Consider the following 12251-nt stretch of genomic DNA (forward strand, 5'->3'; position numbering starts at 1 on the left):
GTAAGACCCGACACAGCCAAATAAACAAACTTTTTAAAAACGAAAAGAACAATGCAGATGTCAAAGTTTTCTGATGGCACTTTAACTTTTAATACACACATTGAAGATACTAGAATAGATGATTTTGAGGCTCTTTCTAGTTCTGGGGCTGGATAATCTGAAAATGGAAGCTAGGCAAGTACTATTTCTCAATGGAAAATAGTATGGAAGGTCAATTATACCTCAAAAACAAATAGACAAACTCAAAGAGATTACATTTGTGGTTATCAGTGGTGGGGGCTGGGGGAGGGGAACTGGAGGAAGGTAGTCCAAAGGTACTAACCTCCACTCAAAATAATTAAGTACTAAGGATGTAATGGGGCTTCCCTCGTGGCTCAGCGGTAAAGAATCCACCTGTCAATGCAGGAGATGCAGGTTTGATCCCTGAATCTGGAAGCTCCCCTGGAGGAGGAAACGACAATCCACTGCGGTATTGTTGCCAGGGAAAACCAAGGGACAGGGGGGTCAGGGGGGCTACAGTCTATGGGGCCACAAAGAGCTGCTGCACAGCGAACGGAAGTGAAAACATGATTAATACCACACTCCTGTATGTTGGATACAGAAGTACTGAAAAAAATCCTACATGTTCTCATCGATGACGACGAAAAAATCTTCTGCCTTTTTTATCTGTATAAGATGAATGTTCACTCAACTTATTGTAGCAATCATTTCATGATGTACGTTAAGTCAAATTACTCTGCTATGCACACCTTAAAATTATACAAGGCTGTATGTCAATGATACCTTAGCCAAACTCGAAGAGAAAAAAAACAGTATGGTAAATCACTTTGGGTTCTCATTTGGGTCCTTGTATAACAGCACAAATGGGGAATCTATACTTCCTCCATACCATCTTTCCCAACTGTGTTACTGGCAAGGCTAGTTTTCTAACAAAGACACAAGGCTTTTCTCCCGTAGCCACTGTCAATGGCACCCTGTTGCCTATGGTAAAAAGTCAAACTTCCCAATTTAGTTTCCCTTCCTCATTTACTCACAAAATGGGCTGCAGTTTCCTTTTCTTTCTTTGGTAAGCATTTTTTTCCAGCTTTCTTGGAGCTATAATTGACAAATAAAATTATAAGATATCATTGATGATTTGATATACATATCCACTGTGAAAGGATTCCTCCCATCCATTAGTTAACACATCCATTACCTCACATTATATATATGTTTGCGACAGACATTATTTCCCTTCTACTCTCTTGGCAAATTTCAATTATATAACACAGTGTTATCAATTATAGAAATCATGTTGTACACCTTAGAACCTCAGACTTTATTCACCTTATAGGTGAAAGTTGAACTGGAGTTTCTTAAACAGCAAAAACCAGAGGCAGACAAACCTGGATTTAAATCCTGACTCAGTGACTTATCAACTATGTGATCTTCCTGCAATTTAGCTCATTCATTTGTAAAACTGGAACAAACGATTCCACTGATGTAACTTTTAAGTTCCAAAGGAGATAACTTCTCTGGTGACACCAGCAGCGCCTAACCCGGAGCAACCACTGAGTAACTGTCCTCACCTGCCTGTTCTCTTCACTCAAGTTTGTTTCTGTTCTTCAAGAATCAACTCAGAAGATGTCTTTTTTCAGGCCCCTGCCTTAAAGTTCTTCCTTCTCGAAGCTTCGCAGCACTACACGCAATGTTCCACTGCAGCGTCTGTCATCCTGCATTCCAGCTGGCAGAACGAAATGAGGGCAGGGACCCACCGTGTGTTGGTCCCTCCAGCGCACAGCAGGTGCTCAGTAACATCTTCCTTGGGTGAATAACAGAAACCACACAGACAAGGGAACCCTGGCTGAAAATAACATGCATGCTTTAAAAACTTACTTTGAGAGGAAAAGATTCTAATTCACCTATAACCTCACTAACGTTACACAGCGGTTTTATTACTTGATTCCTTCTCTTCTGTCATGTAGGCTTCCCTGGTGGCCCAAACGGCAAAGAATCCATCTGCAATGCAGGAGACCTAGGTTCGATCCCTGGGTTGGGAAGATCTCCTGGAGAAGGGAATGGCAACCCACTCCAGTATTCTTGTCTGGGGAAATCTCATGGACAGAGGAGCCTGGCAGGCTTCAGTCCATGGGGTCACCAAGAGTCAGACACGACAGAGCAAGTAACACTCCGTCATGCGGGTGGGAGAAAGGCAGAAAGCATGAAGTACAGTAAAGGAAAAAAGAATCAAGAGCCCAAGCCCCATGCTTCCTATTTTATTTCTATCTCTACAGAATGTTTTTTATATTTATAGTACTATTAAACACACCCCTCAATATGCTGTAATACAACAGTCCACTAGATGGTCAGATTCAATGATAGGTAACATAGCATACTCCAAGGTCAAATCTGAATTTTGGGGGGAGTCCCTGGCAGTCCAGTAGGTAGGACTCCAAGCTTCCACTGCAAGATTCGACCCCTTTGGGGAACTAAGATCCATGCCTCTCAGTGCAGTTAAAAAGAAAAGGAATTTCAGACTAAGTTAAATGTTACTGTGTGTGGTATTTACCAGGGCTCTTCACCAAGTATTTCCAGTTCCCTCTCCAGAAATATGACGGGATTTCATTTCCTTACCCCCTTGAAGTTAGATGCTACCATGTGACTTTCTGGGTCCAACACGTGCCCCTTCTGGAGAGTCTCTGAGTGTCAGCACACCCTGCTGCGTTCTTCTTCTGTCGTGGCAATTACGAAAGGCAGAGATCCTGTCTACCCACACCTGGCTGGAGATGCTGTAGAGGAAAGCTCCCAAGCCAGCCCATGATCAATGTGTGGCCTTGGCAAGAAATAAACCTCTGCTGCCTGAATACACTAAGAACTGGGGTTGTTCGTTACCCCAGCACACTCCAAATATTTTGCATTCGCATACAGAGAAAGTTAGTATTTCTCTCTATTCCAATCTATACTGTGACAACTGTATTTTTAAACACCATTTAAATTCCCCAATAATAAAAATCCATCTCTACCTCAAAACACCCTAGTGAAATGAGCAGAAGGTAGACAGCAACCTCACTTAACTATCTCAGTTATAACCAACTCAAGATGGTTGTACAGCAGAAACCAATAAAAATTTCAAAGCAATTACCCTCCAATTAAAAATAAATTTTAATAAGTTTTTTAAAGTATCTCAGTAAAAGCTGGAAAACAATAATTTTTATCATTTGTATCTCAAGTATTTTTTTATTCTTCAGTCTCTGACTCCACAAAGTCATCTGCTTCCATCTTATACTGCTATGTAACAAACCACCATAAAGTCTAACAAATTAAAACAACAACCATTTTATTTATTTGTAATTTTGCAGTCTGGGCGGGGCTCAGCTGACTGGTTCCTCTGCTCATCTCAGGAGAGTCAGTTTTGAAGCTGGATTCAACAAGCAAGATGATGAGGGGCTGAACTCAGCTAGGAGACCGAGTTATAACTCTTCAAGTACGTAAGTCTTAACAGGAGAAAAACTCGGCCATAACTAAGCAAATGCTTCGACCCTAGTAGAACAATTCACTGATGAGAGTTCTAAGGTAAAAAAATATGGTTATTCTTTCATATGTTTCATATTGCTACTTCACATGCAACCGGGTACTTACTCCAAACACGTGTGCATGTCATTAGGATCCCCAAAGATGAGGAAATCAAACAAGATTTTTTTGCTAGGCTCCACTAGAACACTTAAGAACCAAACCACACAAACTTCACCAGTGACAATCAACTATATTGTTACTAATGTAAACAGGTTACATACACTGAGGTGTAAAGATTAAAAGTGATTCAGTCTAAAAAGACATAAGAAATCATTTTAAAACCACCTAGTAATTCATCTCATTTAGGGAGACATACTAATAAAACCATGGTCAGCAGAGATGTAAAATAAAAAGACCACTATGACAACATTCACAAGTTAGCGTAATAAAAAAGTTTTTCTAATGATTTTGTAATAACATTACTATGTATATATTTTTATATATACATAGCTTCTAGGAAGTTGTTCTGGTTGTTTTTCATGTGTTATTCATAATAAAAAACATTCTATAGAGATTTCTACCGATTAAGTTTCTGTACTTTCTCTTTATCAGGGAGAGCTGTGTAGGAGGGCACTCTTTATCGCCCGCCTCCCCCGACATAACCACTACCTTATTTTTGACGCCGTGGTGGTTTTGGAGTGAGTCTGGTACCTCATCACATGTCAGCCCATAATAATCAATGATGTCACAGTAACACCTGATGATCACTGATGACAGCAGCCGTTAACACTAATAGCAAATTCTTATAATACCACCTCAGGCTAGCATTTCCTGTGTGCCAGACACGGTCTGAATTCTACACATATATAAACTCACAATAATCCTAAACTAGATGTGGTAGGAAGATCACTTTGCAAATGAGGCAACAAAGGCACAGAAAAGTTACTTCCTAACGACAAATAGTTAACAAGTAGCAGAACCTGGATTTGAATTCAGGTGATCTTAGTTCTAGAATCAGTAATATCCCAAGAACGTACTTTTCTCATTTCTAAAAAGAGATTATGATTTTAAATTTATTGGCTTTTTAAATATTGCACAGATGTACATATGCAAGTATATGTATTAATATTCACTACATAGCCTTCCAAATCATTTTCTGTACAGGAAATACACACACAGTTGGTGTTTGTATTCTTTGTACAAAACAGAGTTTGTAATAAACTTACTGCTTTGCAACTCTTGAGAAAAGTTTTCCTCAAGTCAACAAATGTATCCCAGATATACTCCCATCTTGGTACCCACTCTCTGTCCTGACAAAAACTATACGATATATGATCCCGCAATCCCACTCTGGGACATATATCTGGAGGAAACTAACTTGGAAAGACACATGCACCCCAGTGTTCACAGCAGCACTGTTTACACTAAGCAAAGCATGGAAGCAACCTAAATGTGCAATAAATGAGTGGATAACAAAGATGTGGCATATACACAGTGGGCCACTACTCAGCCATAAAAAGCAACAAAAAAAGCCATCTGCAGCAACATGGACGGACATACAGATGATCATACCAAGTCAAGTAAGCCAGAGATATCGTGATAACACTTAAATGTGGAATCTAAAAAAAGTAATATAAATGAACTTTTTTAAAAAACAGAAATAGACTCACAGACATAGAAAACAAATTTATGGTTACCAAAGGGAATGGGGGGGTGACAAATGAGAGGTTTGGGATACAATATACATACTACTATGTACAAAATAAAAAACAATTACTGTTATGTAATATATACATAACAATGTATAAGTAAACAGCAAGGATCTAGAACTATACTCAGTATTTTAACAGCCTATAACAAAAGAATCTAAAAAAGCATACACACAGACACAACTAAAGCACTCTGCTGTACACCTGAAACTGCACCACGGTAAATTAATCATACTTCAATTTAAAAGAAAAACGGTTTAAAATCAGAACTGCGTGGCAGTCCACGGATGGGTGCTTTGTTCTTGCCGACTCTCGTCTACTAGCCTTCTACCTTTCTCTGCTGTCATGAGCATGTCTGCATGTGTATACTGGCCCATTTCTACTGCGAATATATTCTCATCTCATTCCTCACCTTTATAGGCTTTCTTGACCTTTTCCCCCCATCTCCTAAGGGTAAGGAAGCATTCTAAGCCTTTTACTATTTTCCACGCCATTCTCCACAGTCTCAGTGATCTCAAGTAAATCACACTAGGGATTGATTCCCAGGTGGCTCAGTGGTAAAGAATCGCCTGCGCCTGCCAATGCAGGAGACGAGGGTCGATCCCTGGGTCGGGAAGATCCCCTGAAGGAGAAAATAGCTACCCACTCCAGTAGTCTTGCCTGGAAAACCCCATGGACAGAGGAGTTTGGCAGGCTACAGTCCATGGGTCACAAAGAGTCGGACACAAGTGAATACACACACATCCTAATCTAAACCTACTCCCAAATCCTCCGACACTCTAGACATTTCTATCTTGTAGACATCTATGCCAGACATCATCAAGCATCAGAGTGGCTACATTCAACTGTAAGATGGGCGCAGAATACAGAATAATAGCCATTCTTGTCCTCAGGCAGACTGTAGACATCTACTTTTAAAACTTTCAATTTAAAAATAAAATAGTCCAGGCATATCGCAGAGGTGAAAAACTTGTCCACTGGTGGTCTACAGATTAAACCTAGCCCACAAGGTATAGCTACAAATAGCATTTTAGATCTTAATTGAAAATACTTAGAAGTCAAGAGATTTCGCATGAAGATCCAAGTTTTCAGCCTTTGTTGAAAAACCAGAGTATCTAGCAACATCTCACAGTCTCAGGTGGCAGCCATCAGCCAGAACTGTCTCTCAGCGTCTCCTAAGCAAGGCACAAAGACCCCTAGGACTCTTCAGACTGTTTTTACTCACCATTTTCTCCCCAACTTAAGGCCTCAAAAATGTCAGCTGTCATTCTGGAGCTTACAAACTGCATGCAACTCATTTAAATTACCTACTTGGTCCCTGTAAAGTTTATAATGCCTGGACTATAAAGCCCAAACTCGTTAGCCCTGCATTCAAGGACCATCACAGGTTGGCCCCAAACCCCACATTAAGCCTCTGTTCCAGTCACACCCCACCAAGAAAGCACCTTTTACACTTCCCTCAATAATTTTATTCACTCTGCTGCCCCGGAACACCCTCTCAACTTTCTTCTCACTCAATTTAGCTAAATGTTATTGACTCTTCAAGGTATAATTCATGCTCTGCTTCCTCCACATTTCTGGGGACCCTTTGGGCCACAGTAAACCTTCTTCCAGATTTGACTGTCCCTCTCAGCATACATTTGGCACTTACATGCTCTCTGAATAAGGTGTCACATGAAAGATTTTAAAAGTTACAGAAAAGCATTTCTCAGACTTAAACAGTTGCCACATTTGTGCATCATAGTTACCGCTATTACTAAATTAATAGCAGAAGCAAAGTCAAACAATTTTCCTGTCTTTTACATGATGCTTTTTCTAGAGAAAGTGCAAAAAGAGCTGTGTCATTCCTCCTTCTCTTAACCTGTGTTCTTCAGTCCTCTAAATTCTGCAAATGGGGAGACTGACATTGCCAATTACAAATTCAAGATTAATCTTTCTACTGAATATTCACACTAGCCACAAGTATACATTTATATGAAGGCCATCACCAAACAGAAGAAAAAAAAAAAATCATCCCTATTTCACTCCACAACTTTTGAACTTACACTGCCAAGAAGTTCTGAAAATAAACACTGCAGCACAAACATGATACAGAAAATGTTAAAATAAAGGAGGAAGGGATTAATCTGCTTGTTGAAATTTAAAGACGGGCCAAAACTATTTTTTTTTTATAAGAGAGAGGGAGGGAGGATGGGAGGGACACACACAGAGTTTAGAAAGTTTATTCTGTATCAGCTAAAAATTGTGTTCAGTCCAAATGTCTCACAGATGAACTATGTCGAATGCTGTCAAGGGTTTCACGTACCCCCTCACCAGGTGAGAGCATCTGAAGTTCTCTATAACTAAAAACTGTTTCCATTTTGGAAGGTCAGTGACGTTTCATTGAAGCCCCTCAGTCATAACCACAAATGCCTCAAGAATACAAGGTTGGACAATCGCTCTCTGCCCAGAGGGAATCTGACTCTGGGCTGGGGAATAAATAATATGCAGTTTCACAAAAAGGTGAAGGAGAAGGAGAGGTTAGAGGAGTGTGTCTTGTCACCCTGCAAAGTGACCACAGATCTGGCATGGCAGAATTAACTGACAATAAGAAAATGTACTAAACCACTATCTGTAAAATGAGAAAGCAAATACTTTTAAATTTACCTGGAAATCCATGTTGACCAAGTTTACATATTAATAATCATATCAAATATAATTTGTATTTTAGACTAAAAATGCATTCTGAAAGACGAGAGATTCCATGAAGACGACCAACAGCAGGGCGAGAGCAAGCTAATGAGCCCACCTCAGAGATGAGAGAGGCTGTCATTCCAGGATCAGCTCTTCAGGTAAATTAAAGCATCTCAGTGCCCATTAAGTGCTAGAGAGCAGTAACTACTGAAAATTCCCACATATCTAAGTTCGTGAAAAGAAAAAGAGTAACTATCATAAAAGTTACAAATTTGCATCATCTCAAAAAGCACAGACAACAGTGGTACCCCTTAACTATAAACTGCTGTTTTATGAAACTGCATATGTTATAACGCAACGCAGTTTTCTGTTTGTTTTCGTTCTGCTGATTTCAAGTTCACAGCCACAGAAATGAGAACTCTGAGGGGCAGGGAAATGTGCTTACAAACACAGGGCAGCAACAGTCCCCGGCAGCGCCGCCATGTTTGCTGGTCCCTTGGAAGACATCGCTGGTTCTGCCTCCCTTTTTTCTACAATAATGCTCAAGGTGACTGTCTAATAACACTAACTGACCTCTGAAAAGAAACCTGGTTCAGGGTAAAAGAAGTTTATTCAGAAAAGGTCAAGGATAGAGCCTCAGAAATCCTATCCCCGCCACATGCTGCTTCTGTGCCATCCCCATACCCACCCCCACGCTGAACATCAACTTTACTGACTTGGTAAGAAACAGGGTGGAATGCTTCCTTGGCTTCCCAACAGAGTAATGCGAATATATATTCTCAGGAAGAAAAGAACCAACCGAAGCTTCAGGAAGAGTTTCCTTAACCTTAACAAAAATAACTCCAGGCACTGGTAGTGCCTGCCCAACAGCAGGAGCTTCCGCACCAATGGGAAGACCTGCACCTCTGATAAGGACCAAGTGACAGACAGTCCTTACTGCCCAAAAGAACTTTTAGACATGTGCAAACCTGACCGTTCTACTTAGTATTTCCCTATTTTCATACCCACTTTTCAAACTCTGCCTCTAAGATTAATAGCTTCAGTTCAAATTTCTTGATTTTAGGTTGTAAACATATATGTATTTTTAATTTATTTAGCTGCATTGGGATTTAGTTGCAACGTGCAAACTCTTAGTTCTGGCATGTGGGATCTAGTTCCTTGGCCTGGGATCGAACCTGGGCCCCTGCCCTGGAAGCTTGGAGTCTTACCCACTGGACCACTAGGGTAGTCCTGTATACATAATTCTAAAATAACAATAGTTACTGTAAAATCAGTAACCGCATACGCTTTTCAAATGTGATTAAAACATAAAAATGATCTAACACTATAAAACAAGAAATATTTACCTAATTATTAAATATTTAAAAATTTAAACTCAAAACAATGTGTATTTATTAGTCCATAGCTAGCTTTTTCTTTTAAACCAAAACAAATACACCAACCTACTTTTAAAAAATACTGCCATAAGGCATCTTCTCTAGGCTAAAACAACCCACTTACTGATCATCTAAATATCACTGACAATTTAAACACGTTTATCTCCACTGCATTCCACAAACACACTAATTTTCATTTCTGAGGTAATTATTTGCAATTCCACATAATTTTAACATTTACAAACCTAATTTACATTTGTTACACATCGGTTTCACTTTCAGGGTCTGCACTACCCAGCTAACTACATGGTCTTTTCTGCATGTATCTTAGTACAGTATGGATTTACACAATTGAAAACCTCTCTCCTTGCCTCCCATTTCAGATATTAGCTTCTATTTACATATTTCCAAAACAACTGGAAAGTCTATTTCCTTCTTCAAAAGACACACCTAATTTTAAAGAATTCACTAAAAAGTTTGAAGCCATCCAAGTTACCACTAGACTTAATTACCTGTAAGGACTACAGTTCCAGCTTCCAAATCTAAAAAAGAAAACTCTCAAGATTTAGAATTGTTCTAAACATCTTCCAAAGTGTTGAGATTTTTATATTGATGTATTACTGTCATTCTGTAGAAAAGTTTTAATCTCTCAGAGGGCTACCTTCTCCTTCATAATATAAGCGATAAAAATTAAAATAATAAAAGTGACAATACCCTAAACCAACCTTTCTCCGGGTGCACTCAGGAGCTGCACTAATACAAATGAGCTCATTGCAATTTCAGGGGAAGTGTACACGTACACATACACACACACACTTGCATGCGTAGGGTGAGAACAATACTGAGAGGTCTACTCTTTCTAGGGTAAAAATTTAAAAACAAGCCTAAAACATATAATAATCCAAAATTAATGTTCACAAAGAATGAAATAGTGAAAATGGGAAGTAATGAAGTTAAAACCCTACTGTGGCTTCCTATGTGTTGCTTTAAAGGATACCAAAAAAGTGGCAAAGAAGTTTAAAATTACTTAAACCTGCACCTTCCTTCTCCAGATTTGTTAATACAGGAATAACAATGGCATTTTGTATCAGACACTACAATGCGAGTGATACAGTAACCCCCAACTTTGTATCACAAAGGAGCAAATGCAATACTGTATACATCCTGTACTTGTTTCCCTCGCGATTTGTCACAGCTAGGTAAGAGCTGGCCATAAAATATGGAGGCAAGTCGAAGGCCCTGAATCGCTTTCACAGTACAAGGACAGCGAAGCAAGAAGGAGCACATACCCAGTCCACGGCTTCAAGGGGCTCCCACAACCCTGTTCTCTGCCTGGGCTCACACTCCTATTTTTACTATGTATCGCCAAACGTTAACAATGCTATTGCTAAATGAATGCACCCCATCCGAAGAAAAAAAAAGCCAAACTAGAACAAAAACCCAGAGAATCCATAAGTGAGCTGCTCTCCGCTGCGTCCGCTGCACCCTCGCACTAGCAGGAGACGACCATATAATGAAATGAGTAAGCACCCAATCCATTCCACAACTCCGAGGGCGGCCACGGACCTGCTCGGCACCCTCGAGAGCCATGAGCGCTCGGCGACTCCCCGGTACGAAATGGCTTTCTGGATTCCACCGGCAAAGTTGTCCGAGAACCATGCTGCAAAAAGGCATTTCTAACAACTGAAAACCGGCGCTGCCCAGCCCCGGGGTGCCGGCTCCGAAGCACCCAAGAGCCGCTCCGGCCCCGCTCACGGCTCGGAGGCGGCTCCTCGAGGCGAGTTCGGTCGCGGTTTCCATCCGTCCGGAGCTGCACCAACGTGCTCCCCACGCTCGGCCGGCGGTTGGGAGCGACATTTCCAAAAACTTGGCGCTCGCGGTCCCCGCGCGGCCACCACACGGAGTTTGAGCGGCTCGGGCCGGGCGGTGCGGGCCGGGCGGGGGAGGGGAGCGGCCGTGAGACTTCCCGACGCGCCGGTGAAGCCCCGGAGCCCGAGGCTGGCGGGGGTGGGGAGGCGAGGAAAGTTAAAGCTGCGGCCGGCTGACAAAAGCAGCCCGGCTCCGGCCGCTGCTCGCCGCCCGCCGGCAGGCCCGGGGGACCACCTGGCCCCGGCGTTTTGACAGCTCGGCGAGCGCCTGGGGGGTGCCGAACGCGAGGCCGGCCCCGCGACTCTCCAGCTGCGCCTCGGGCTGGGATAGCCAACGAGCCGGCGAGGCCCAGCGGCGGCTACGAGAAATTTCTCCAAACACAGAAGCCCCAGAAACCGCGGCGCCGGGGCCCAAACTAAAAAAAAAGTAAAGTGTGGCGGCGGCGCGGGCCGTCGGGGGCCCGGCCGCGGAGGGCGGTGCGGGGCGCCCGCGGGAGGCCGGGCGCCGGCGCGCGGGGCGCGGGGCGGGCGCGCGGGGCGGGCGGGCGCCCCCGGGGCCCGGAGCCGCGCGGCCGGCGGGGCCCCACCCCCACCCCCCCCCCGCGGGGGCGGCCGGGGGCGCGCGGGGGCGGCGGGGCCCGGGGCGCGCCGGTGACAGCTCCGGGCCGGCCGCCGCCGCCGCCGCCGCTGGCTCCCGGCCTGGCTCCCTCACACTCAACTTACTTCTTTCTGGCTCTCTGGAAAGGGGAAGCGCCATCTTTGCGAGGCCGGCCCCGAGGTCTTTTGTCTGCGGCTGCGGGGCTCGGGGCCGGGGCTCCGGGCTCCTCGGGGGGTGGTGGCGGCGGCTGCGGCTGCTCCGCGCTCTTGTCCTCCTCCGACGACATCCTAGTCACCAGGAAAGACACATGGATCCCGGTCCTCCTCCTGGGGGGCTCCTCCCGCCGCCGCCGCCGCCGCCGCCGCTGCTGCTCGGGTTCCTCCTCCCCGGCTCAGCCTCTCGCATTTCCCGCAGCCCCGGGAGCAGCAGCAGCAGCAGCAGGTACCGGGAGAGGCGGCAACATGGAGCGAGCAGGACACGCACTCACACACATACGCGCGGGCGCGCGCACCTCGGCGCGCAGGGGCCGGGCGGG

The 12251-nt window shown here is 43.8% G+C and overlaps 1 protein-coding gene across 20 annotated transcripts in view; it reads right to left on the reverse strand.

Moving 5' to 3' along the window:
* The window catches only part of KMT2C (lysine methyltransferase 2C), a 253773-nt gene extending 241771 nt beyond the window's left edge, over nt 1-12002 (reverse strand). For all 20 annotated transcript variants that reach the window (XM_061415258.1, XM_061415274.1, XM_061415254.1 and 17 more), the window contains exon 1: nt 11842-12002. In XM_061415258.1, coding sequence (XP_061271242.1) covers nt 11842-12002 — 161 coding nt within the window. The remainder of the gene's footprint in view (nt 1-11841) is intronic.
* Between the last annotated feature and the right edge of the window lie 249 nt (nt 12003-12251).

This window comes from Bos javanicus, chromosome 4 (genome assembly GCF_032452875.1).
Source record: "Bos javanicus breed banteng chromosome 4, ARS-OSU_banteng_1.0, whole genome shotgun sequence".
NCBI lineage: Eukaryota > Metazoa > Chordata > Mammalia > Artiodactyla > Bovidae > Bos > Bos javanicus.